This window comes from Megachile rotundata, chromosome 5 (genome assembly GCF_050947335.1).
Source record: "Megachile rotundata isolate GNS110a chromosome 5, iyMegRotu1, whole genome shotgun sequence".
Classification (NCBI taxonomy): domain Eukaryota; kingdom Metazoa; phylum Arthropoda; class Insecta; order Hymenoptera; family Megachilidae; genus Megachile; species Megachile rotundata.
Window position 1 is genome coordinate 9,679,327 of NC_134987.1, and position 24,665 is coordinate 9,703,991.

General features: G+C 40.2%; 1 protein-coding gene across 5 annotated transcripts in view; it reads right to left on the reverse strand.

Annotated features, from left to right (window-relative positions):
- Positions 1 to 684: 684 nt before the first annotated feature.
- Positions 685 to 24,665, reverse strand: part of LOC100878532 (protein groucho) — a 61,005-nt gene continuing 37,024 nt past the window's right edge. For 3 of the 5 annotated variants that reach the window (XM_076531695.1, XM_012291265.2, XM_076531693.1), the window contains 9 exons: positions 24,081 to 24,125; positions 21,375 to 21,512; positions 15,682 to 15,961; positions 13,643 to 13,668; positions 8,496 to 8,639; positions 6,574 to 7,124; positions 3,966 to 4,241; positions 1,887 to 2,490; positions 685 to 1,500 (listed from right to left, as the gene is read on the reverse strand). In XM_076531695.1, the coding sequence (XP_076387810.1) occupies positions 1,393 to 1,500; positions 1,887 to 2,490; positions 3,966 to 4,241; positions 6,574 to 7,124; positions 8,496 to 8,639; positions 13,643 to 13,668; positions 15,682 to 15,961; positions 21,375 to 21,512; positions 24,081 to 24,125 (2,172 nt within the window). In that variant the 3' untranslated portion in view covers positions 685 to 1,392. Of the gene's footprint in view, positions 1,501 to 1,886; positions 2,491 to 3,965; positions 4,242 to 6,573; positions 7,125 to 8,495; positions 8,640 to 13,642; positions 13,669 to 15,681; positions 15,995 to 21,374; positions 21,513 to 24,080; positions 24,126 to 24,665 lie in introns of those variants that run through there. The other 2 variants (XM_012291268.2, XM_076531694.1) reach the window with 2 other exon arrangements.

Genomic DNA, 24,665 nt, shown 5'->3' on the forward strand with positions numbered 1-24,665 from the left:
ACGAAAAAGTTGATTTATTTTAATTTCACCGAAACGAAATAAGAAGGAATATTTGTTCGGTCTAAAAACGCCTTTATTGCTAAACTTTTATGTTCGTCATCGCGTTTTTCTCTTCGGTTTGTTTTCCACGGAAATCGTGCGAAACGCTAGAAGCGAACTGGCCTGACGCCCGACACGTAGTTGATTGCAGTTTTTTTTATCGATGGAACCAAAGTCGTAATTTTCGTGACTCGATCCAACCGGCGTTCTGACTAAATATTGTTGACGTCACGTCGCTTTCTCCCTCTCACGATTTTTATTTTTTAGGATTCCTCTTTGTCACTAACCGCCGCTGACACGTTTATGGGCTCGACTGGCTCCGGGGACCGGAGAGCAGCGACACCCTTGTTTTATATTTTTGGTGACGGCTACAGTACGCTCGCCCGCTTTCGAATGTTTGCGGCGCGAAATGGTCACCGACCGTTCATCGGTTTTCATATTACAACCGTGTCGAGATAATATTTGCCCGTGATTTTTTTATTTTCTACGTACCTTTTTTGAACGACGATTTCGTGGCCGACGAGATTAGTCGAATTTTCCTCTTTCGATCCCACCTTTTTCCTTTCCGGTTTTCAAAAATTCCGTCTTCGTGAACGGTTCAAGGATGGTCAGAGAGTGATCGTTAAATGAATCGAACCATGAAACTTTTATCGTTTATCGCTTTTTATTTAATCGTTTCTCGTTTCGATTTTTCGTTTATATTCTCTAAGCCTGACAATATTTACACGTTTTAGTTTTATTACTCGCTTGCCGTCTCGCTTTTAGGGGACGTAGAAAAATATTAGCTTATCGATGCCACACGGTATACTTAAGATCGATGTGTACGTATATACACATATAATATGTATATATATATATATATAATATGTATAGATATATACAAAATGTACAGAAGGAACGCGGTACGAACGTCAGCGTTTCATCACTAATTAACGCAACGAATAAACGAACTTAATCATTCGTTAAAAATCGATCGTTTCTCGCAAAGCGTCCGTATCGATAATCACGGATAAAAACACGTTGATTCGGACAGGAAAGAATCGATCATTTCCTTCGTCGATATCGTGCAAATTAAACCGCATTTTTTGTCATAATTTTATCACGATCAATCGTGATTTTATTTCCGATAACTGTTCCGAGCGACATATCACGGTGACTTTTCTCACAGACTCGTCACTGGTTCGCCCGTTCTTGCACAGACCCTTTCTTCGTCAAGAGTAACAACAACAACAACAACAAGAACAACGACAACAAACGTCTCTCGCGATATCGTATAAGAAACTATGTACACCCACGCTGAAGAAGAGTTCCCCTCGTCCGGATGAGTTCGCTGTTCGAATGGGCTCCCGCCGTTCAGTACATCACCTCGTAGACGGTCGCCTTCTTGTCACCTGAACCGGTAACGATGTACCTGTCGTCCGCGGATATATCGCAGCTCAGCACCGACGACGATTCCTTCGACTGAAAACAACACAACACACGATCTTCGTGAACCTAAGCCGATACGCCATCGAATCTTTGCTCCAAAGATTTTAGGTTCTCACTCTATGTCTAACTCGGTTTATGTACTCAAATGTACATTTATATTCATTTTTCGGAATGCAACTTTTAAATTTGAAGATTTCCTGAGTTTGTAAACTGTTATACCCCGGGAGTGAAGTTTTGAAGTTGAACATTTGAAATTTGAAAATATTTGAATTAGCTTAAGAACTTTAAATGGAGTTTCTCCTGTCTTGAAATTCGACAATTTATAAAATTAAGAACGTACCGCTTGTAAATATGAAAATTGTCAAATCAGCTCTCCTACTATGTATGTCAGAAATAAAATCATATTAAAAAATTCTCACCTGGAATATGGATGCTCCATAAGGCGTGCGCCACGCGTTCAGCAAATTATCCTTGCCGGTGGAAACGAACCATTTGCCGCAGGACGCGAATCTGAGCGACAGTACACAGGACTCGTGCAAATGCAGCTGATATTTGTCGGGTTTCGAAGCGTGCAGAACCTCGACGTTCGAGTTCTCCATGCCCACGGCTAGCCATTCTCCTGTAGGACAGTAGCCGAGCGAGAATATCTGGGAGGTAAAATCGTGTTGTTGAAGCTGTCTGCCCTCGCGCAGATCCCACGAGCGGACCGTGTTGTCCAATCCTCCGGTCCACAATTTCGAGCCGTCCGCGGAGATGTCGATGCAAGAGGCTCCGTCCGTGTGCCCTTGGAATTGCCTGACCAGGGTCTGATTCTGTAGATCCCAGACAGCGATGTTACCGTCGCTACAGCAACTGAAGCAGACCTTCGAGTCGGGCGAGATGGCCAGGGCGTAGCAGGCGGGGGCGGAAGAGATTAATTCGGCCTTGATCCTTGGCGTTGGACTAGCCAGATCCCAGATACTCAACCGGCTCGCTTCACCTCCGACTATCAACGTTCTGCCGTCTGGTAGCAGTTTCACCGACCTGGACATACCGTGTTAAACGAATGTTCATCTTGCTTCGTTTATTACAGTAGCTAAGACTGGGACAAGTTGATTCAGCGAATTTCTCTAGCACAAGGGTGGTCCACTCGACTTTCTCCGAACGACTCGTGAAATGTTTCTTTATGCAAATGTTACAGAGAGTTTCGGAGATTTCAAGATCAATCTTATTCCAATCGAATGAATAAAAAAGTAATCTATATCGGTTGAACTATGATTTAAATTGCTGACCCAGTCCTAAATCATGTATTTTCATAAGCAAACTTGAAACATATGCGATTCAAAAAAGCTAACAATAACTGACGTAGATATAGCATAAGAATGTCTAATGACGTACGCTCGACAAAGTTACAAAGTTAATTTTGAATACAATAGCACTGAAAGGAGTATAAAGATTGCAAAAGTCTTTATCCAGCACTATGATTATTAAAACAAAGGGTCGATAATTTCCAAGGCTGTCCGAATAAGCCAGCTTTCTAAACTCCACGTGCGTTCGAGTTAATCGATAATGCGATTCTGGTTTCTGTTAAACGAAACAGTCTGTCTGTCGCGTTTCGCTCCGCATGACGAAGTTTAAAAGTGGTAATCATTTTTGCGCGACCGAGCGTGCGAAAATCGGCCAACTGCGCGCGATCGTGATTAGCAACTGTGACCAATGGATCATAAAGTAGCTTTTAATGTAGGGAAGCATGCATTACCGTGGAAATGTATTAAATTTGCCGATGGCACGAGCGCGCGTTCAAAAAACGCGCTACGGGGTTCAATTACCGTGCGGATCGCGAACATTAACAGTCATATATCGAGCGCGTGATATTATTCCGCAGGCTTCGACGTTAAAATGCGCGTAAATTTATAGGGAAAACGTCGAACCTCGCGTTTTATTCTACGCGGGTGTACGACGCCGTGATTTTTCGACGTTCCGCGAACGGAATACCGAATCTCGTAATGCGACCGCGATATTTCACTTGCGATGACTTCTGCATCGTGATTTGATTCCACGGCTTCAGAACGGTCCGACACGGGATTTGCAATGGCGCGTGAAACGCCGTAAAACGCGGCTTACAGCTAATATTTTATTCTTCTTCGAAATTTCAACGTCGAATGTTACGAAAATTTAAGTTTATAAAAGCTGGTATAGATCATTACCTCGCGTGAAATTATACGATGTTGCATTGTCATTACATGTATTTACCGTGCATATGTGTTACGCGATGTAACCTTCGATCAGATATTTTGTTGTAACATGTAATAAGACGCTATTCCGCAAGAACATGCTCTTTAAGTAGACTCAGAATATTATCAGAAAATATAAACTTGTTGCTTATCAAATTCGTATTAAGGAGAAAATATTAAACTTGTTGCTCGTGCAATTTATAAATAATTAAGGTGTCAACCTTCACAAAGGGCTGAATGCACGAAACTGAGGAAAATTCAGGATCTAGTAAGAGAACCACTGACCTGATGTAGTTATCAGGCTGCAGACAGTCGAGCTGCGATACCGACTTGGTGCTTCCTGTGCCTCCCTGTCCTATGTCCCAGACCTTGACGCAGCCCTTGCCACCCGTGTACACGTACTTGGTCGGATTCGAGATCGTGACGGCGCACACCACCTCCCCGTGGCTAAGGGTATTAATTTGCCGCGCATGTCGCGGTATCCCTTGTCCGATCAGCGCATCCGGTGGAAAGGGCACTGGCTGCATCTGGCCCTCGCTCGACACGTGGAAGCTGTATGCCCTGAAACATACAGAAAAATCCAACTCGTGCGGTAAACAACCTCGTGCAAACTATCCTACGGTGTTTCCGATTACGTTCGAACCTACATATGTCTGAACATCGACCTATGTTCGATGTTGCGCTTTTAACCGGAGAAGTTAATCGACAGATTGGAACGTTTGAACGTTCGTTCCTTTCGAGGAAAGAATTTAGACATTTATATATAGACATATGTATAATGTAGACATATAGTGTAGACGTATAATGTAGTATATGATCTAAACATATGGTGTAGATAAATAATATAGACGTATAATGTAGCATATGATCTAAACATATGATGTGGACATATAATGTAGACGTATAATGTAGCATATGATCTAAACATATGACGTAGACATATAATATAGACGTATAATGTAGCATATGATCTAAACATATGATGTAGACATATAATGTAGAGATTTAACCCTTTGCACTCGAGAGGCGCCTAAGAGGCACTATTCGATTTAATACAATAATTTAAAAGAATCATTATTTAATTAATTCTATAACAATGCTTATGTGATGTATAAACATAGTGAAATAGACAATAGTGGAAATTATTAGTAGAGAAATAATAACTTCAAAAGAAGTCATTTAACATTTTATTTAATATTTTAAAGTTGCTGTTTACAAACAGTAAAAGTTATCTTCGAGTGCAAAGGGTTAAACATGTGGATACATATGGAGATGTAGGCATTTGGATGTATAGGAATCTGAAGATGTAAGGATCTGGTGATGCAGAATTAAAAAGATGTAGGAATGTGGACATGCAGAGATTTGGGGATATACATATGAACTTGGGAATATAATTTGAAAGTACTGGCTTTGAAAATATATTTCGTAATACGTATAGCGTTTGAAGATACAGGTATTGAAGATGTACAAATCTAAGTATCTGAGGATCTAGAGATACAGTAAGCTAAATATACCTGAGGTGATAGAAACATAGATTGCATCAGATATCTACAAACCTAGATAACTATATCTGTAGATTGGAGGAAACAGGAATTTGAGAATAAATATAGAAATCTGATCAACGAGATCAACGAACCTAAGATATGAAGGGATTAGAGAATTGAGAAATATGCGTCTCCATACGAGTGGGGGATTGTATAGTAGAAATGTTTGTAATTGTGGGATACGTTACACGTTTTACGGGTTCCGATGAAATCTGACGAAAAATATGGACGCAAATTACGCGTTGCTCGTTTATACCGTTTCCCGTAATCGTAAACTATCGCGAACATTAGCGTGTTTCATAAATAGGCCTTATTTTCCAGCATGTACAACAGTTCGTGCGCTATCAGTCCCTATCTCGGACACTAATCTCGCGGCACTGACATTTGCTTTAAAATAAAAATATTGATAACGCATCGTATTTTAACCGTCCACAGCTACAATAAACAACGGAATCGCTGAATTTTCATAGTAAACAAAACCGTAGATAACGAGCCTCGCAAGCAAACCGAATATCAAACAACGTTAACAAAAACGATATTGTATGCGTATCGGCGCCCAATCTTTCGCTAAAACGTGTAATGTATGTATAGTTTTACCGGTCTGCCAGAAAATATTACACGAACGAGCGCGTGTTAGTATAATCGCACGCGAGATTTTCGGAATTTTAGGTTACTACAATTCCTGATAACAGCCGCGTTAAATATATCTTCTTAATAACCTTATATACTAAATAACACGTAATCGAATTATCTTATCGCAAAATACCGCGGCATTTATAGCAAATAATATCATTTAACCTTCATTCGTTCTAAATCCGTTCTGAAATCGTTCGTCTTCAAGCTTAATTAGAGATATTATCAGCAGGTGTTGTAACAAAAAAAAATTCCGACAAAAAGAAACGATTCGTGTCTGATCCGTAGAACAAATAATAATCGTACAACTTCATTAAACGATCAAACATCATCGATCGCGAACTCGAGATTCCAGAGGATCAGTTTCAGATAGAGGATTCTATGACGGTGATGGACAGATTGAATTTACAGGGGATATTTTCAAATTTAGACATTCACTAATTTGATAATTTAATAATTTGATAATTTGGACTTCTGGAAATTTTGGGATCTCTGTTCAAATTTTCTAAATTCTAGGTACTTAAATATTCACTCTCAATTTTAGAGACTCCCAAATTTAAAAGCACGAAAATCTTGAGATATCCCAATTTTCAAATTTAGTACATCGGTACTGGAATAATTGACGAGTATAAGAATGAAAAATTTAGAGAGGTCTTTTGATCACCTTCTGCCCCCATTCGAAATGTCATCGCTCGAGATAGAGAATGTATACTCACGGTTTGCCTCCAGGTACGCCGACGGATCCCATGGGAGCCCTCATGGCTACGTGGGGATCGTATAGTTGCTGAAGGGAGGGTGGTGCTCTGGGCGCCACGTAGCCGTTATAACCCATCATGTCCACGTGAGGATGTTGTCCAGCTGGCGCCAGATGGTGAGGTGGTGGTCCAGGAGCATAATGCGGTGGATAGGCGCTGGGTACACCAGGAGGCGGTGGTCCCTGAAGTAGCTTCGCCGATCCGGACATCTTCATACCCGCCCCGCCGATCGCCGAGGCCGATGTCGGCGTCAAAGGTTTCGAGATCGGTGTGGTCGGCTTCTCTCGTTCCTCCATCTTTTTCGCCGAAGGTGTACTGGCGTTGCTGCTCGTTCCACTTCTGGGCGAATGCGGTGGCACGTCCTTTTTCGTCTGCACGCCTGCTCCCATGGGTGGTACCACTTTGTCCAAACCGTTCTCTCGAGGTGACGTGGTGCCATTTACCACGGGGCTCGTTGGTCCTTCGCTGGCGTCGTCCACGACCAAATCTTGATCGCTCTTTTCACCGTCGCTCTGTGGAAATACAATGCACTTACATGACTATTTCTATAATTTTGAATGCAATCGAACTGTAATCCCGCAGCTTTGCTTTTTGATCGTTTTGAATGGTTAAGCAGAAACACTAATTTAAATGCCAAGTCCTTTTGCAAACAAGTCAGACATTTATAAGCTGACACTGGAACTTTGCTAATATTGTTGAAATTTTGCAATGTTTATTATGCATTATAATTTTCTATTATATTTATAAAAACACTGAACGTGAAGATGCTCCATTTTTATATTATAACAGACATCAATAAAAAAGTAAACAATGTTCTCTTAAACGCGATGAAATAAAGCTTCAAACTTCGTCATCTGTCTGGAAACCAACTCTGAATCATTTGAAACAAACTTATTTGCTTTCCATCACATAAAACCACACATTAGTTTTTCCTCAATATACTATTTCGCAGGATTTAAAACATCTATAAATCTTGCAACTTAAATCGAATGTAAAGAACTCTTACATTGAACAGTTATCTTGAAATATAACTATGGTTCCAACTTTGTTCCTCGTTTCATATTTCTTTAGAACATATAAACAACAGTACACAAAAATGAAGCTGTCTTACTGCTGAACTATTTAATTTCTAAAACGTGAATCAGCATTATATTTTTGGAAGCTACGCATCAAAATGTTCGGAGATAATTTGTAATCTATTTTAAGTGTTTAATGAACGTAGTTTGCACAATTCGTATCTAAGTTACATATTGGCGAGGCTAATCTGTGTTATCTTGTTTAACGTATCAATCATAGCTCAACGTTTCCACTGTCAATTTAATTGGGATCATTAGGTAACCCAAATTTGTATTTTTGTTTCAATATTTAACGTGTGCCGAGTATGAGTAATTTTTATGGTTTTATTATTGCCTCGAAATTTGTAGCGTTACGTGTCTGCAATACAGGTAGACAGTTATTGAAAACGCGAACAGTTAAATATTCAACGTCCCTTTTTTGATTAATAAATGAAAGAGTGATTATTTGCGACTAAGTGACACACGTGTCTGTAACTCGTAAAATATTAACCGTTTATTAAATATTTAATTTGTTGACTATTAACCCCTTGTACTATGACTTATTTGTCAGGTGCGTCAGTCAGAACCGATTAATTAAAGCTACAAAATTAAAACAGACAAAAAGATTGAAATATTATTTCAATATGTTATTATTCAATAGTTGACTATGCAAATTATAATTGGACTTGAACCCCAAATTGAAGCGAATTAAAAATTTGAGTAAAATTGTTCACGGTTGAGGTACAAGTGCGTCACGAGTCAAACTCGTCAAAATAGTGCAAGGAGTTAAATTTGAAACTGACGATAGAACAATGAGGAAATACTCACGTGACCGATGTCCTTGTCCTGTTCCTTCTTCATTTTCTTAATGTGCATGGGATGATCATGGTGATTTTGAGAATGATGGGAATGATGCGCGTCCTGCGGTGTTCGTGGACGACTGTATTTATCACCGGGCGATATCGAGCTCCTCTGTAACGTGACGAAAATTATGGTTCTCGCGATGCACGCTCACGATTCTCCCGAATAAAACGCGCGAGAGATCGACAGATAGAAACGCGTTTCGATCGTATATTCGCTTTGGAAAAACACGTTTCCATACAGGGGGCGTCGAAGCTAGTTTTTGATTTACACCGACGATTATGGCTACAGTACACTCTCGCTATATTGCCAGCTGAGCAAATTTCACTACGACTCTTGTACATATTGACTGCCTCTTTACTGTCCTACAAGGTTAAATCATCACGTAAAAAAATTTTTAAATATTTGCACTCTCAAGTTTTCGAATTTTTGCATATTTAAAGTTTCACATTTACAAACTGAAGTTTTCAAATTATAAAATTTAGAAATGTACAGATATTCATTTTTATACATTTTTAAACTTCTGAATTTCCTAAATTTTCAATTTACAAATTCTCAATGTTTTAGATTTTCAAATTTTCACTTTGAAAATTCCAGACTTTCTCAAATTCTCAAATCCCCAAATTTTTTGTATTTCAAGAGTTTCTAAACTTCTCACAGCAATATAGTAACAGTCTACCATACTTCGAGTACTTTGACCAAGAATAAAGAAACGTGTTAAGAACGGAGTAGACGAACGCATTGTTTGAACGAAAGAATGCATTTGTACAGCTGTTAATCACTAATTAAATAACAGACAGCCGGTGTAGACTGAAACAACGGATTACCCACGTGTTTCCCGTGGTTCGATCAACGTGACAAAACCGTAATTACCCGCGTTGTCGGTTATTATCAATTGTCACGCGAGCGTTCGTGATAATCGATGTCGACTTTGCCTCCGCAACTAGCAGCGAATTTCAAGTACGACATAATGCAATTTTTAATAACTTATGTCTCACAACGGAACTTCATTATATTCACAACGAAAACACGTGGATGTGGGTGCAATTCTAATAATTAAATCGGTGAGTTCGAGAACAATAATAGTCAACAAATCATGTTTTAAAATAAAATTTAGCTAAACACTTTTTAATAAGAATATTTAGAAAGTATCACAGAAACAAATCACTGACTACTTTAAATATAATTTACCTTTGCTTTCAACATAATCAAAATTATTTAACAAGAAGTGGTTACCTTTTTGTTATTTTTATTTGACCTTTAAAAAATTATTTCTGTCTGAGACAATTTTTTTGAATAAAAGTATTTTGAAAGATTATTTCATTTAGAGTGATTCGAGAGCACGTTGAATTTTTATTTCGAGCTATTGAAGAAAAGGGGCTAACAGTACGTTTCTCATATCGCCCTCGGTTTCAACGTAATACGTTTTCATGCACTTTGCGTTTAGCTTCGTGGTCACATGAAAATGACTGATATTAGACTTTTACTGTTCACGAACTCGTCGATCCGATTTATCGATGTATATACTTTGAAAGCGAAATTATAAACCGCGATACATTTTCCAGGGGAATGCATGATCGAACGCGCACGAGTCGGCACGCGACGTCCGACCGCGTTCCGCTCGCAACAAAGTCAAGCGGAAATTCTAGGAGGGTTAGCGGTGATCGTGGGCTGCGTTCGCGTGAAAGCCCTAGGAACACAGGGAAACACAACGAGGGCGGCCCAGGGCGGCTACGAATAGCACGCACGGGACACAGCGAGAGAATTAAAGGAAGCGCGATACCGAAGCGAAGGGTGGGCAACGAAGAAAAAAAAAGAAGAATAAAAAAGGAGGAAAGAGATGGTTTGGGAAGAGGTTGATAATGATTATAGAGTCGGCGCGATGCGAGAGGGAACGAGACCAGGAAAGCACGCGGTGGTGCGCGCGAGAAAAGGAGAAAAAGAGAGCAACGGAGAGGAGAAAAGAACCGAGGAAACTGCCCGAGGATGGGTCGAATAAGGAGAGAGGAAAATAGAATGGCGAGAGGCAGAATGAGAGGGCGTCGATGGGCGTTTCGCGGTCCCGCGATGATTACAGGCTCGGCAAACCTATAATACACGCTGCTATCTCTCCCCCTTTACCCTCTCCATTCTTTATGGTTGCTCCGCTCTTTCCATTATTTTTTTTCCCCTCCTTCCTTTCCTTCGGGTCCCTCTTTCTATCTCTGTTCGCAGACCGTTCGCGAGAAGGTCGTTACTTGCATTTTCTACGGCCGAACCGTACCTTCCCTTTGGCTACGAGTCGAAAAGAAAAGTTTCTGGACGAGGATCGTGGGCCGACGCGGACTTTATACCCTAAGCCCGATACAATCGAGCCTAGCCATTCGTCTGTAATTACTTTCGTAACTTTAATGTTATCCGCCGGCTGCGGCTATATACAGGATGTCCCATTTCGAATATCTACCAAATTTATCCTGACTAATATTCCGAATTCGACGGTGATATGTCTCGATGTTAATAATTATGGCTGAAGGCACAAAATCGACTTTTTAGAACATTGGCAAATTAACAAAGCTAACCCTTAGCACTTTGGGGCATTTTTGTTCGATATCAACTTTAAACCTTTTCAGTGAAAAGTATATTCTCTTATAATCACTATGTTCTTATAATAGATATACATATAATACTGTTGTAACGTGAGGTAGAACTCGCAGTACAAATTTAGTCAAAAAACATTTATTTCAAACTGTGGTACTAAACCGAACGACGTCACCTTCGAGTGCAGAGGGCTAAAATCACTTTCCTTTTATTTCATTCTTTTTTACACTTGCAACCCCAAACTCAGAATTGAAAAAAGTTCGTTTTATATCCCCATTCCTATAAATGCGAAGAGGGTTCTTTCGTTTGTATGTCCAGAAGTCCCTAAATACGAGAAGTCGAAATCGGTTCTCGGTCCGTTTTCTCTTTTTCCTGCTTTTCCCCCTCGAGCCGCCCACTTTTTCCTTCGCCACTTTACGATACACCACTCTCGCGTTCGTCGAAAACATAATTGCGCGTGCAGTAGGTACTCGTGAGCGAAGTACGCTAAAGTACTCGTTGTACCCTTCACGCGCGCGGAAAGTTACACGCATGTAATGTGGCTGTAATACACATGGGGGTCAGGTCGCGAGTGCTCGTACGTCGAGTGTGTTGTATGTACGTGCGTGAAGTTGCATATGTACGATGCATGCTCGAGTTGCGACTGGGATTAGAAATAATTGTGTATAATCTGCGCGAGAAAGAAAAATGTGTGCCGAGGAACTGGTTGCTGGTTTCCGATACCAAGTCGCGGCTTTCAACGGAGATTTTTAGAAGCGACGTTTTTTCGATGCTCGAAAGCGGACGGCGTAAAAATAAAATCGAGTGTAATAATTCTGTAACAGTTGTAAACAACAGGGATCGAGTTCAACAAAACGGTATACATACTTTCAATATTTTCGCGTCGATGCACCGTTTTTATTTTTGGAGTGCTCGGTCAATTCGGAAGAACTAACTGTACAGGCAAATTTACGAAAAATAGAGTGCTTGCTCGTTTAACGCGTTCCATCGTAGTTGTTTCAATTTCACGTTCCACCGAGCCTGATGCATAATTATATCGTTCAAGCCTAATTGCCCTGATTTATATTTCAAATCTAAGCTGATGCATATTTTTATACCGCGTTTGTTCTTGCTTATATTTCAAATGTAGTCAAGCTTGATAATCATAGCATTCGTATTTTGTTTAAACTCAAATCTAACCTCACGTGATTTTACTATTGTATATTCAGATTGCTAGCTTATATTTATAGCGTCACGAACTGCATTAAATTCGAAAGAAAGGTTCGATGTAAAGCACGGTGACGGAGAAATTTCAGATGTTTTATGGACCGAGTTGTTTTCACGGTCGAGAAGCGACAGAAAAGTGACTGGTTCGCGGGCCGTCGTAAATTCGTAATGGACACGGATATCGAAAACGATTTGAACGTTTTCGAAAATACGGGTCCGACTTCGGTTGTCCGTTTCGATCGGGGATTTATTTCAGCTACGTCATTAAATCCTTCGAAAATTTCGAACGGGAACAGCGGTGAAAATGTATAAGCGATAAAAAATGCCCATTCATCGCTGTTTGTTTATTTATTCATTTATTTATATATACGCGCGATAGATTGTACGTAGAAGTTGAACGGATAATCCGATTGTTAACTCGACATTTCGATAAATGATTTGTCTGCGTTTCAACGGAGAAATATTTACCAGAACGAAAATATGGGCTCGTAAATCTCCGTGCATATTATTGTTTCATCCACGATAAAACAGCGCCTCTGACATAATTTCATTTGCGTAGTAAACCTTAATTACGACGCATGAAAAATAAAGCACGCGCCGCCTCATCCCCTTTCGACTAACCCTTCGCCGTTCCACCTGTCCATTTTGCCTGTGACACTCGGAAATTCTAACAAAGAGCACATCGTCGTCGCCCCTTTAAACGTCCATTAATAATTTCATTCGAAACGACGGCGTTATCGCCGCGCGCGATTTACAGCCCCTCTGCCCCGTGCACACTCGATGAAGATAATTACTCGTTAAAAGCGGAATAAATAAAAAAAAAGAAAATGAAAATGAAGAGAGAAACAAAAAACAGTATCCTCATTATCGATGCGTTCCGAATATAAATTCTCGAGCGCTCTCGAAAATTCGTTTCGTAATTTTAAACGCAAACCCTCGTGCGCCCCCGGTCGCGACCAATGGCGTAACTAGGCAGGGCCCAGGGTGAGCTTGGCACACCCATTAAAAATTACTGGAAGTACCGAGCACGGTGGACTTATTCGTAATAACGACGGACAGTTTTTACGCATCACAATAATTTGCTTAGTCTGTGTGAATAGTGTATTCCCTTCTTACGAATTCGGAAATGTTTAGTAATTAAAAAGTTAATAATTTCCGTACGGAAACCTACCGTAGTCGGTACTGTATAGTACAAAGGTACTCCAGCTTAAAGAGAAATGCCAGCCACGTCAAAGATCGCGATGAAAATAAACGTGAAAGGGAGAGGATAAAGCAGAAAAGTAGAAAAAATAACACTATGGAAAAAAATAGAACGGAATATTTCTACTCACGTGTCTCTCCTCGGTCGAGCTGAGACCTGTAACGAGACAAATGCAAACAGTCGTCAGTCAAAAGCCGTGCGGAACGTTTTCACGGAAAAAATCATTTTCATGCATGACGGTCCGGATGGGTGCTGGGAAAGAAGGGTGTGATACTGTGGATCGGGAAGTGAACGAACGAAAAAAAAAAGAGAGAAAAAAAATTGTCAAAATTCCGGCCACCGCGCGTCGATAAAATGTTAATAACGTGCCCATGAAAGAGAGATAGCAAGGGGGTGTGAGGTTGGCGAGGGTGGGCAGCGGGTGGACGGGGTATGCGATGTGGTGTGGATAGTAGAAGTGCGAGCGGCGCCCGTATAAATGATCTTCATGCATATTTATGCGCTTTTCGCTCAAAACCACCGGTGTCCGCTAACAGGGTGACGCAAACACGCTCACCTCCTCGCCGAAAGCGGATACCCGAAAAGCGCTTTGAAAATTTCCAGTCGAGCGAGCCGAGTCGAGCCGAGCTGAACCACACGCTCCCGCCACGTCGGCTACATATTTTTTTTTTCATCCCCATACACCCTTTTTCCGCCCCTTCTATCGTTCCAGAGGCCACGCTGGCTATCCACTCTCGGTGGCGCACACACCCCCGTTCGCCGACCGTCGTTCTATCTCGCTTCGTCCACTCTTTTATTTTTTTTATTTTGTTGCTTTTTTCGAGCGCACTGGGTATCGCAAAAGTGGGATCAAACGAATGATGGTGACAAAAAGAGAAAATCCCCGATGCGATGGTCTCGAGCGTTCGAAACGTGAAACTCGCGCGAGCGGAGCAGCTACGATTCGTTTATAACGGGGAGCGTCATTCGAACGTGACCAAAGGCTGGAATTTCGTTAATTTCTTTCCCCGCCGCGCTGGCCGCAGAGGTGGCAATTAAAATCGTGTGAAAGGACGGGAGGTATGCGTATAACGAATATTCCGGGATATTACGATTTCCGTGGCACCGAACGAGGGAAGAATTCGATCGCGAAAGGGAGAGGGCACGGCACCGATCCACCCACGTTACTCCTCTGTGGTTTTTTGGTATTAAAACCACAATTTCGAGGGACGGGCCGCGAATTTAACGTGTAACCGGAGAAGCGAGGAAATTAACCGAAGCTAATTTCATCCGAATTCTTTGGGTTTAAACGAGGTTTGATTTTTACGGAAATATTTCGAGACGTAACATTACGATTTCTATCCTGACAGTTCACCATAAATACTCGTAGTTAAAGATGACACGTGCCATCGTACTAATTTATAACCCTCTAACGCTCCTATTTCGCGTCAAATTAAATAGCATCGTCTGCCACCCACGATGCAAAATGGCGCCTAACACGTGCGTGAAAGCAATAAACTAATAGCTACTAATTAATTCATTCCACCTTTTAAAACGAACAATTTATTGGATAACATTTTTTTACAAAAATTATATATTTCATTGTCATTTTAGTGCGTGAATATTATAACCGACGACGACTTTAAACATTAATCTAACAGAAATGACAATGGCACAGTAAAGTAATAGAATTGTAGTATAACAATAAAATGATAGAACAATAAATAGTATAACAGCATAGCGAATTTACAAAATGATAAATTAACAGAATAGTGAAGCTGCAAAATAGTAGTACGGTCGTATAGCAGAATTAGTGGTATAGCGAAATAGTAGTCCAGTAGTATATTAAGACACGCGACTCTATCTGATCTGTAGTCTCAAGCACCAAGATTCTAGAACCAAATTAATAATAAAATTATATACGAACAAAAAGAATTTTTATCAATTGCTTTAAGTAAAACGAAATCGTCAGGAGCGTTAAAGGGTAAAATGAATTAACCCTTAATTACCGTAGCAAGTTTCAATTTATCTTGTCAAAGATACAAATTATAAAACGGTATTCAAATTATGTTTCTTTCATGTAATTTGTACAACTACGAACATGCCATAGTATTTAAGGGTTAAGAAGCGTGCGTTCGCTGATCGAACGATATCGCAAGAAAAATAAAAAGAGATGTATCGAACACCTACCGCCATTACTTTTTAAATCATCAGGTTGGCCACGATGCAATTCCGGTTTACTAAGCATCGATAGCGGATGAGCGGCTGTGGTACCGGGTGCCGTTACCGCCCCTGGTGTTAACCCAAGACCAAGAAGAGCGGCAGAAGCGGAAGTCGGCACCGGAAGTCCAGCAGCTGGTCCGAGTCCCGGAAGTCCGGGTAGCCCAGGATGAGCGCCTATCGCTGTCCCTGGTGGTAGTTGCTGAGCATGCATTTGTTGCAGCAACCTCGACATATCTGGTCTTTGTTGCTGCAATACACCAAACATTGTTTGTCAGCACCACTGGAATTCGTCAAAATTGAATCAATAAAATTGCTATTCTTTTAATAGTCTGTTATTAAAATCTTTTTCAATTTGTTAACATTTTACAATTTATTTATTCAGAACTATTCAATTAATTGCAGTATTTAGGAATCAAATACCCGCCCGAATCCATCTAACCATTTTCAATCTGAAATGTTCAGGTCCCCAGAGTGTCTGCCTATCGCACCATCCCTAAATCAACTAAAAGCCACGCATTCGACTGTGACAAAGCACAAAATAAAAATTGATCCATGTTCGAGGGTCTTTACAGGCCAATAGCGATATCCACAGTTGCTAAAATTGCATCACGCTTCAGAAGAAAGGACGAGTAACAGGAACGAATGAAGCGGCGAATAATAGGACAGACCACCAGCAGGGGACACAGAAAGAGGAGAGAAATTCATCGTAAGATCAAGAGGGGATAACAGAGAGCCGGTAAACTCGTTACGCGTGCGAATCATGCTTATCGTGGATTTCACTTAGGTATTTAGGGTCGACGAGAGAGGGAGGAGAAAGTAACACACGATTCTCCGAACGAGGGTCGTGACCATGCCAGCGAGGGTGGATTATGCGAAATAACCCCTCTCGGGGTACGCACCGATTGTGTGCGATAGTTATTTTCCTGGACGGTCGTTCAATGGACCAGAGAGAGAGTGAGAGAGAGACGAGGGGTCGAGCAATGGTTGTGTATATGGCTCGCATGGTCTTCCCGCAGCACAGTTTACCCCCTAGGGACGTATTTGCGGCGCCCTACGCACGTGTACCTACTCCACGGATGTAGTTTGCAATTTGCCTTGGGGCCATTCGACTTCCGGCGAAAGGGGCTTTTGACGCGCAACAACTTTTTCTATGCGAGGCCCGACCGTTCAGAGATTGCACGAGATGAGAAACACCCTAATTGCCCGACTTCGATTTTTAACGACCCCTTGTCAGGTGATAGTATACAATTTCTAATGACACGTGCAACGTATCGAGTGTAGTCTATAATTTTGATGATATACACGTGGAAGTATGACGAACTAGGGTATTTCTTCACTTGAAAATTTATGTATCGAGATTTTAGGAATTGCGCTCTCTACACAGTAAAAAAATCCCATATTTACTACAATAGAACAAGGAAGAGCAAATGGTTATTTTTGTTTCGAATATCCTATAACATCTTTATTAACGCAAAAATTGCAGCAACTATGACACAACGGCAGCCGGAACTCGCCAACAAATAACCATAACACCATCTATTGCATCGTTTCTCGTCGCGCGGAGTACGGGAAAAAAGGTAAAAAAAACGGGAAGGTACGCACGGTTTTGATCGTCGAACGAGCAATAATTGCGTAACGTTCGAACGGGAACACGACGGACCGGAAAATGCATCGACGGCACGGTTATTTTCATCGGAAATCGCGTTTCGACGGCACAATTATTCCACTCTCGTGTATTGGTCGTCGAAAAAAACGTTGACCAAGTACGCGTGTGAGACACCGATAAATATACGAATACACAGTGAAAATCAGCAGCCAGGGCTGGGCTGGCGTGGTCTGGCCAGGCTGACCCTCCACGCGACACCCCCGACGGTATTCAATTCGTATTCGAAGCAACGGGGAACGGGACCGCGTCATTCGTGCAGTGCCAAACGAAACGTAATAGTCCCAAACGAGGTTTAACGCGCCGTGAATAATACGCGAGAAAGGGAGGGTGAAGGTTGCCCGAGGGGTGGATCGGTTCGGCACCATCGCGTTGCCCCCGAGGTGCGACTCGTCCATACCTGTGCGTTTAAATACGTGTCAGGGAATACCCTGCGCGCTTGTACAAATGCAACCCCTGTGCGTGCACGAAAAGGGAAGAAGAGGAGGGTAGATGGACAGACAGATAGAGAGAGGTTCCATCGGATAGAGGGAACGGAGGGACGGAGACAGAAACGCAGGGAGAATTGCGTTCCACCGTACAGTGTTATTAAACGAAATATTGATTCAACCCCTGTTTACCGAGTAATACATATTCATGGGGGTTGGCGCTTATGTCTATTTGCCTCTGTCGTCCCTTCAGCCTTCGGCTCATCCTGCTCCGTCCACGTTCGCCTCTCTCGCTCTGTCGTTTGCTCTCTGCGCCATACCGGCTCTCACCCTCCCCCTCTTTCCGTTCAACCCCGTCTTTATTTAGTGTTTCGAGCCAGCAAGAACCCGAATCCCAGTCCCTTTCGCGTCAACAGCCGCGCAACCACCAAGGAGGAGTTACACGTGCACGTGTCACAACTGCCCACCTCGCTCACCTTGTACCCCTCGGTTCGTTGCGGAGTGCACGCACTGATTATGTCCCCGCATGCCGATGACGCGTATTACGCAACTGCAGATTGCGGTTCGTGTCACGACCTCGATAGGACGATTTGTAGCGGTCAGCCGTGTGCTCGTTAAATCGAGGACGACCGACGAGAATCTGATTTCGTCTGCCAGCCGGAGCCGTGATTTATCGATATAGTTACCGACAAATATCGATAATATGCGAATCGTATCGACGACCCGATACACAGATAATATCGGTAAGATATCGTTGAGGCGAATAGGCTACGATCGAGGTAGAGCGTGATTTTAGCATATAAATGTAATTTTACACCTTCGACGCCTATCAACTCGGACTAATGCATTTTGATAGTATGTGTCCAAATACATACGGCATTACGCGAAATCATGAAAATTTGACACGTAGTCGATGAAAAGGGACATTTTCCTTAACCTATGATTCGATAAGTGCATCAAGTCCTAATTATTACAATATTACCACGTTTAGTATTTTGAACTTAAATCCTTTACTATGCAAATTATAATTGGTACACTCGAAACTTAATCACGAATCAGATATGTTGCACTTGAACTGTAATTTACGTCACGTGTGTGGCTTAATATCATAAGTCAAGATGTTAACACATTCGCTACCATTAACATGAATTCACGCCATTTTAAATTCTATTCCGGTTTCCGCTGACGTGAACTCGCATCAATTTAAATTCTATTCCTGATTTCCGGTAACGTGAATTCACGTCCTGCAATTGTTATTTTAATTGCTTTAATGATACAATTTTGAATCAGTTTCAGAATTTCTTTCGCCGGTGCTGAGTATTAGAAAATAATTGTCGGTCACAAATGTGTTAAACGGAGGTAATTTATCAGAACTAGAAGTGAAAAAACACAGGGTGCAGTTTGAAGAACAGGTGCTGTTGAATACCGAAGGTTTGCAGGAAACGCACGCAATGTTACGTCAAGTTCGCCAAGTCGAACACCGCGTGTACAAGAAGAATAATTCAAACACGGCTCGGCGACAACAGTGTATTCGTTTTAGGCCACGGTATCGACGACCGAGGAATTATTCAAGTCGTGCACGCGAGTACCAACTCGGAACTCAATTATACGTGCCACGACGGCCGAATGCCAATTTCGACGTCGACCGTGTCATCGTCGCGGTGCCCATGAGTATGAGAGGAACGTTTTTCACCGGAAGTCCGCCGCAAGAAAGAAAGGATGTGTTCCCTCGACATCTCCAGTATGATCGGTTTCGGAGATATAGCGCGGTCATGAATTAATTGGTATCCTTTTTATGTTCGCCATCTTCCTATTTTTTTAATTTTTATACTTATGGATTTCTTTGGAATTTTTGGACTTTGGGATTTTTTTGGAATTTTTAGACTTTGGGGCTTCTTTGGAATTTTTTAGAGTTTGGGATTTCTTTGGAATTTTTGGACTTTGGGATTTCTTTAGAATTTTTAGATTTTGGGGCTTCTTTGGAATTTTTGGACTTTGAGGTTCCTTTGGAATTTTTAGATTTTGGGATTTCTTTGGAATTTTTAGATTTTAGGGTTCCTTTGGAATTTTTAGATTTTGGGATTTCTTTAGAATTTTTAGATTTTGGGGTTTCTTTGGAATTTTTAGACTTTGGGATTTCTTTAGAATTTTTATATTTTGGGGTTTCTTTGGAATTTTTCAACTTTGGGGTTTCTTTGGAATTTTTCAAATTTGAGATTTCTTTGGAATTTTTCAACTGAGATTTCTTTGGAATTTTTCAACTTTGGGGTTTCTTTGAAATTTTTAGACTTTGGGGTTTTCATAGAATTTGTACACTTTGGGATTTCTTTGGAATTTTTAGATTTTGAGGTTTCTTTGCAATTTTTCAACTTTGGGATTTCTTTGAAATTTTTAGACTTTGGGATTTCTTTGGAATTTCTAAACTTTAAAATTCTTGAATTTTAAACTGAAATTTTTCACACTTTTCTCTTGTATAAATACTCGTCTCTTGAATACACATTTTATAAGCGAAAATTATTTTAATAAATGTCACTTAGAACCCTTTTTTATTTGCACTTTTCAATTTATTACCGCACTGTATCATCAAAACCGAGACCATGTAGACACCCAATTTGGTATGTTATGCAAATTGAACTTCACTCGATGACTGGACGAACTGATAGCGTCGCCGCAAGAAGCTTCAACAACTACATAGAAGACTCGTGGCTCGTCGCGTTATGGATACATGGGGTGATTCACCTAATTCAATCATCCTAAGTTACCTCATTCTATAAATAAACGGCTGTTTGAGCTTATAAGTTGCGTCTTTGTTAGACGGTTTTCTACGAGATCTTTTTGTTAATATGTAGGTCAGAAGGTTAATAATGTATCAGAAGAGATAAATGATCATAGAGGTATCGATATTAATATATTGACAATATAGGTATTACTATTTGCATCGCTTTAGCGATTATGTTTGCAATGTAACAATAGTACAAGGTTGCAATTTTAAGTTGTCTTAGCCTTGATACATAAAGCAGGAAAGTTAAGAACACTTTGTTAACGACAATAATACATGAGATCAAAATAAGTCTTTCATCTGTACAGTTACAATGTAAAAAAAATTATATTTGTACAATGACCTGAGCATTATATTTTTACAATGATGAAGCATAATATTTAAAATTAATAAATTAATATTTTAAATTATTTAGAATCGAGTTGCATTGTTTTAATCAATATTTTGAGTGATTATAATGAGATATTTAATTTAGAAAATTCCAATGATCAAATCCTTCAGAGGAGAATATTTTCATTAAAAGAAAGTACTTAAATTGTGTAAAAAAGAAATAATTTTTGTCTATTGAATATTTGCATAATAACGTAAAGATCATGAAAATACTGTGTCAACGTAACAGAAGCAATCGATATCTTTCACCTATGTAAATCGGTAAATGATCCCGAATCTCTACCCGAACAAAATCGCGCAATTTAACAACTCGAACATTGCGATACGCTGACACAGTAGCAATTGAACTCATGTTCCTTTGTCTGAAAATTAGTCAATTACAGACACGATGCACGCTTACCCCTATTATGGTATTCAGTTCCGCCACTGTAATCTGCTTCGCCCTGTCAACAGCGGTGGCAACCTGCTGTTGCTGTTCTTGAGACAGATACGGCAGAATCTGTCCAATGATTGCGTTCAGTCTCTTCGATATTTCAGCCTGGAAAACAAACGATCGTCAACTATTAGTACCAACGCGAACGTTCCGAAATAACCAACTTGTAGTGCACCCTTTTTAACTCGACACTGTGGGTGATCGCCATTGGCGTAGATAGACAGCGGGGTGCATATGGCACCCTGAAGATTCATATGTGCCTTGGGATACTGAAAAGATGTCTTTGGGACGGAATTTTGTATTTGAAAATTTTTACATCTGAATCCCTCAATTTCCAAATATTGTAATTTTTCTAATTCTGGTTTCTGAATGAGCAAATTTGTAAATTTTCAATTTCAGGATAAATAAATTTCTGATACCCTCATTCCTGAATTTCTAAAACATTCATTCCTAAATTAACAAATTTCTAAAACCCCAATTTCTAAGCTTTCAAATTTTTGGAACCCCAATACCTAAATTACCAAAATTTCTAAAACCCCAATTTCTAAGCTTTCAAATTTCTGGAACCCCAATTCCTAAATTACCATATTTCTAAAACCCCAATTTCTAAGCTTTCCAATTTCTGGAACCCCAATTCCTAAATTATCAAATTTCTAAGCTTCCAAATTTCTGAAACCCCAATTCCTAAATTACCAAATTTCTACAACCCCAATTTCTAAGCTTCCAAATTTCTGGAACCCCAATTCCTAAATTACCAAATTTCTAAGCTTTCCAATTTCTGGAACCCCAATTCCTAAATTACCAAATTTCTAAAACCCCAATTTCTAAGCTTTTCAATTTCTGGAACCCCAATTCCTAAATTATCAAATTTCTAAGCTTCCAAATTTCTGGAACCCCAATTCCTAAATTACCAAATTTCTAAAACCCCAATTTCTAAGCTTTTCAATTTCTGGAACCCCAATTCCTAAATTATCAAATTTCTAAGCTTCCAAATTTCTGAAACCCCAATTCCTAAATTACCAAATTTCTACAACCCCAATTTCTAAGCTTTCAAATTTCTGAAACCCCAATTCCTAAATTACCAAATTTCTACAACCCCAATTTCTAAGCTTTCAAATTTCTGGAACCCCAATTTCTAAGCTTTCAAATTTCTGGAACCCCAATTCCTAAAGTACCAAATTTCTAAAACCCCAATTTCTAAGCTTTCAAATTTCTGGAACCCCAATTTCTAAATTACCAAATTTCTAAAACCCCAATCCCTAAAATTCCAAAATTCTAAAACCCCGATCCCTAAAATTCCAAATTTCTAAAACCCCGATTCCCAACTTCCTAAATTCCCAAAAGCCCAAATTCTTAAATTAAAAAACTTCTAAATCTCCAAAAATCCCCAAATTCTCAAAGACAATGTTATTAACAAAACTAAAATATTTAACCCTAGAATAAAAATCGTAATTACGCCAATGGCGATCGATCAACGCGTGAGAGCAACATAGCCAAAGTGACAAAGAGCATAAACTATGTATAAACGAAGGAAAGGGGACATTTATTTCCCTTTCACGTCGAGCACATGCTTCCCAGCTGTTTTCGAGAAAGAAAATATTGTCGGTTTATCCTTCTTTTCGTGAGTTGCATACTCGACCGTAGACACTTTTAGGAAATGGAGGATAAATTTAGATGTAAGAATACATCACCGTCTAATTGCTTCCAAAATTATCCTCCTTTTCTGACGCTAATTTCTCTATGATACTCGGTTCGTACAACGACTTTAAAGAACTTTTACAATACACGAAACTCTAAAATATTCGTAAGCTGAATTAACAATGAAGTTAATCATTGGCTGAACAAAATTTGGGTCGCCGGTATTTTAATAGTAGTCCAATTAGCGAAAAGTTCAATTCCTTCAGAATCTTTAGCTCCACTTTTACAATCGGCAGAAATATCTGAATCTATAAATTTGAAAATTACCTCGTCTAATTTTATAAATTTCGGTAGCACAAATTTAAATGCTTGAAAGCTTAAAAACTCGATAAATTAGGAAAATTGATAACTAAAAAATTTAGCAAGCCAAAACTATGTATTTTCAACGATCTGAAAATATAAAATTTAAAAATGAAGAAAATTTTCATCCTTGCCAATACATAAATGAGTAGAAAATGACTGATAAGATTCAGATTTGATAATTTCAATCAATCGATTTGCTTAGAAGGAACAGGTATCTACCAGCTACCCAGATAATAAAAATGTGGAAGATGAAAAGGCAATTTCAGCTACCGGTTTATTGATCGAATGAAACATCTCGAAATAGCGTTTCGCCATCGTCGAAAGTGTCGGCTCTCGTGCGGCCGGATTTTCTCCGAGCTTTGGTCCCGTGTCGTCGAGTCATCGCGGCAAATGTTTATTCGCTCGTGTACACGGGACAAACTTATCCCGCTTAATGACTTTGGCAAACACGCGACGTTAAATGACGCGGATCTCGCGACTCGAGCCAACGTCGCTGCGCGACCAAGAAACACGGAGAGGAGAAAAAGACGATCGCGTATACACGCTTACATCCTTGCCACTTTGTATGCGAAACTGGTGCACCAACGGATGACGAAATAATGTTGCGTGTCGAGATGCAACTGCAACGTGCTCTCGCGTTTCGAACATTCGACTAATGGAGCTTGGACTTACTTGTTTGTGCATCTCCACGTTCAGACCGTACGACATCTCGTAGTACTGCAACAGAAGAAAATAACGGTTACTATGTGGCGAATATTTCGCTGAATCGTATATTCCCTTTGGCTAAGAATCAGTGTAAGGAGAGAAGCTTTTACGACTGGAGAATGCAAATAAAGGCTGCTATTCTGTAAAAAGTTTTGTGTTTATAGAAGAAGTGTTTACGTGAAATGTTACGTTAGCAAATGAGGATGGAAATGTTACAATTATTCGTGATTTTTATAACAAGTTTCTTTGTATTTTATGAATAGAGACAAAATTTTGTTCAGCTGTTCAATTTGATTTTTGTTTTGCGAAAGCTCGAGGAAGTAGGGCAAGTGCAGAAAAGGAGTCCTAAATTAAAACAAAATTTCATTCCAAAATTCCTGCTACCAGAATAACAGCAGCAGTCAACACCGTTAAGCTAAAATTCACATCTGATGCTATCTCGTAGGAGCACGTTACGTACTCTAAAATCCCAAAAACAAAAGACAAGTTAAAGCGGAAGTCTTCCAGCAAGCGCATTTCCCCGAAGATCGTACTCGAGAAACTCGAGGAATC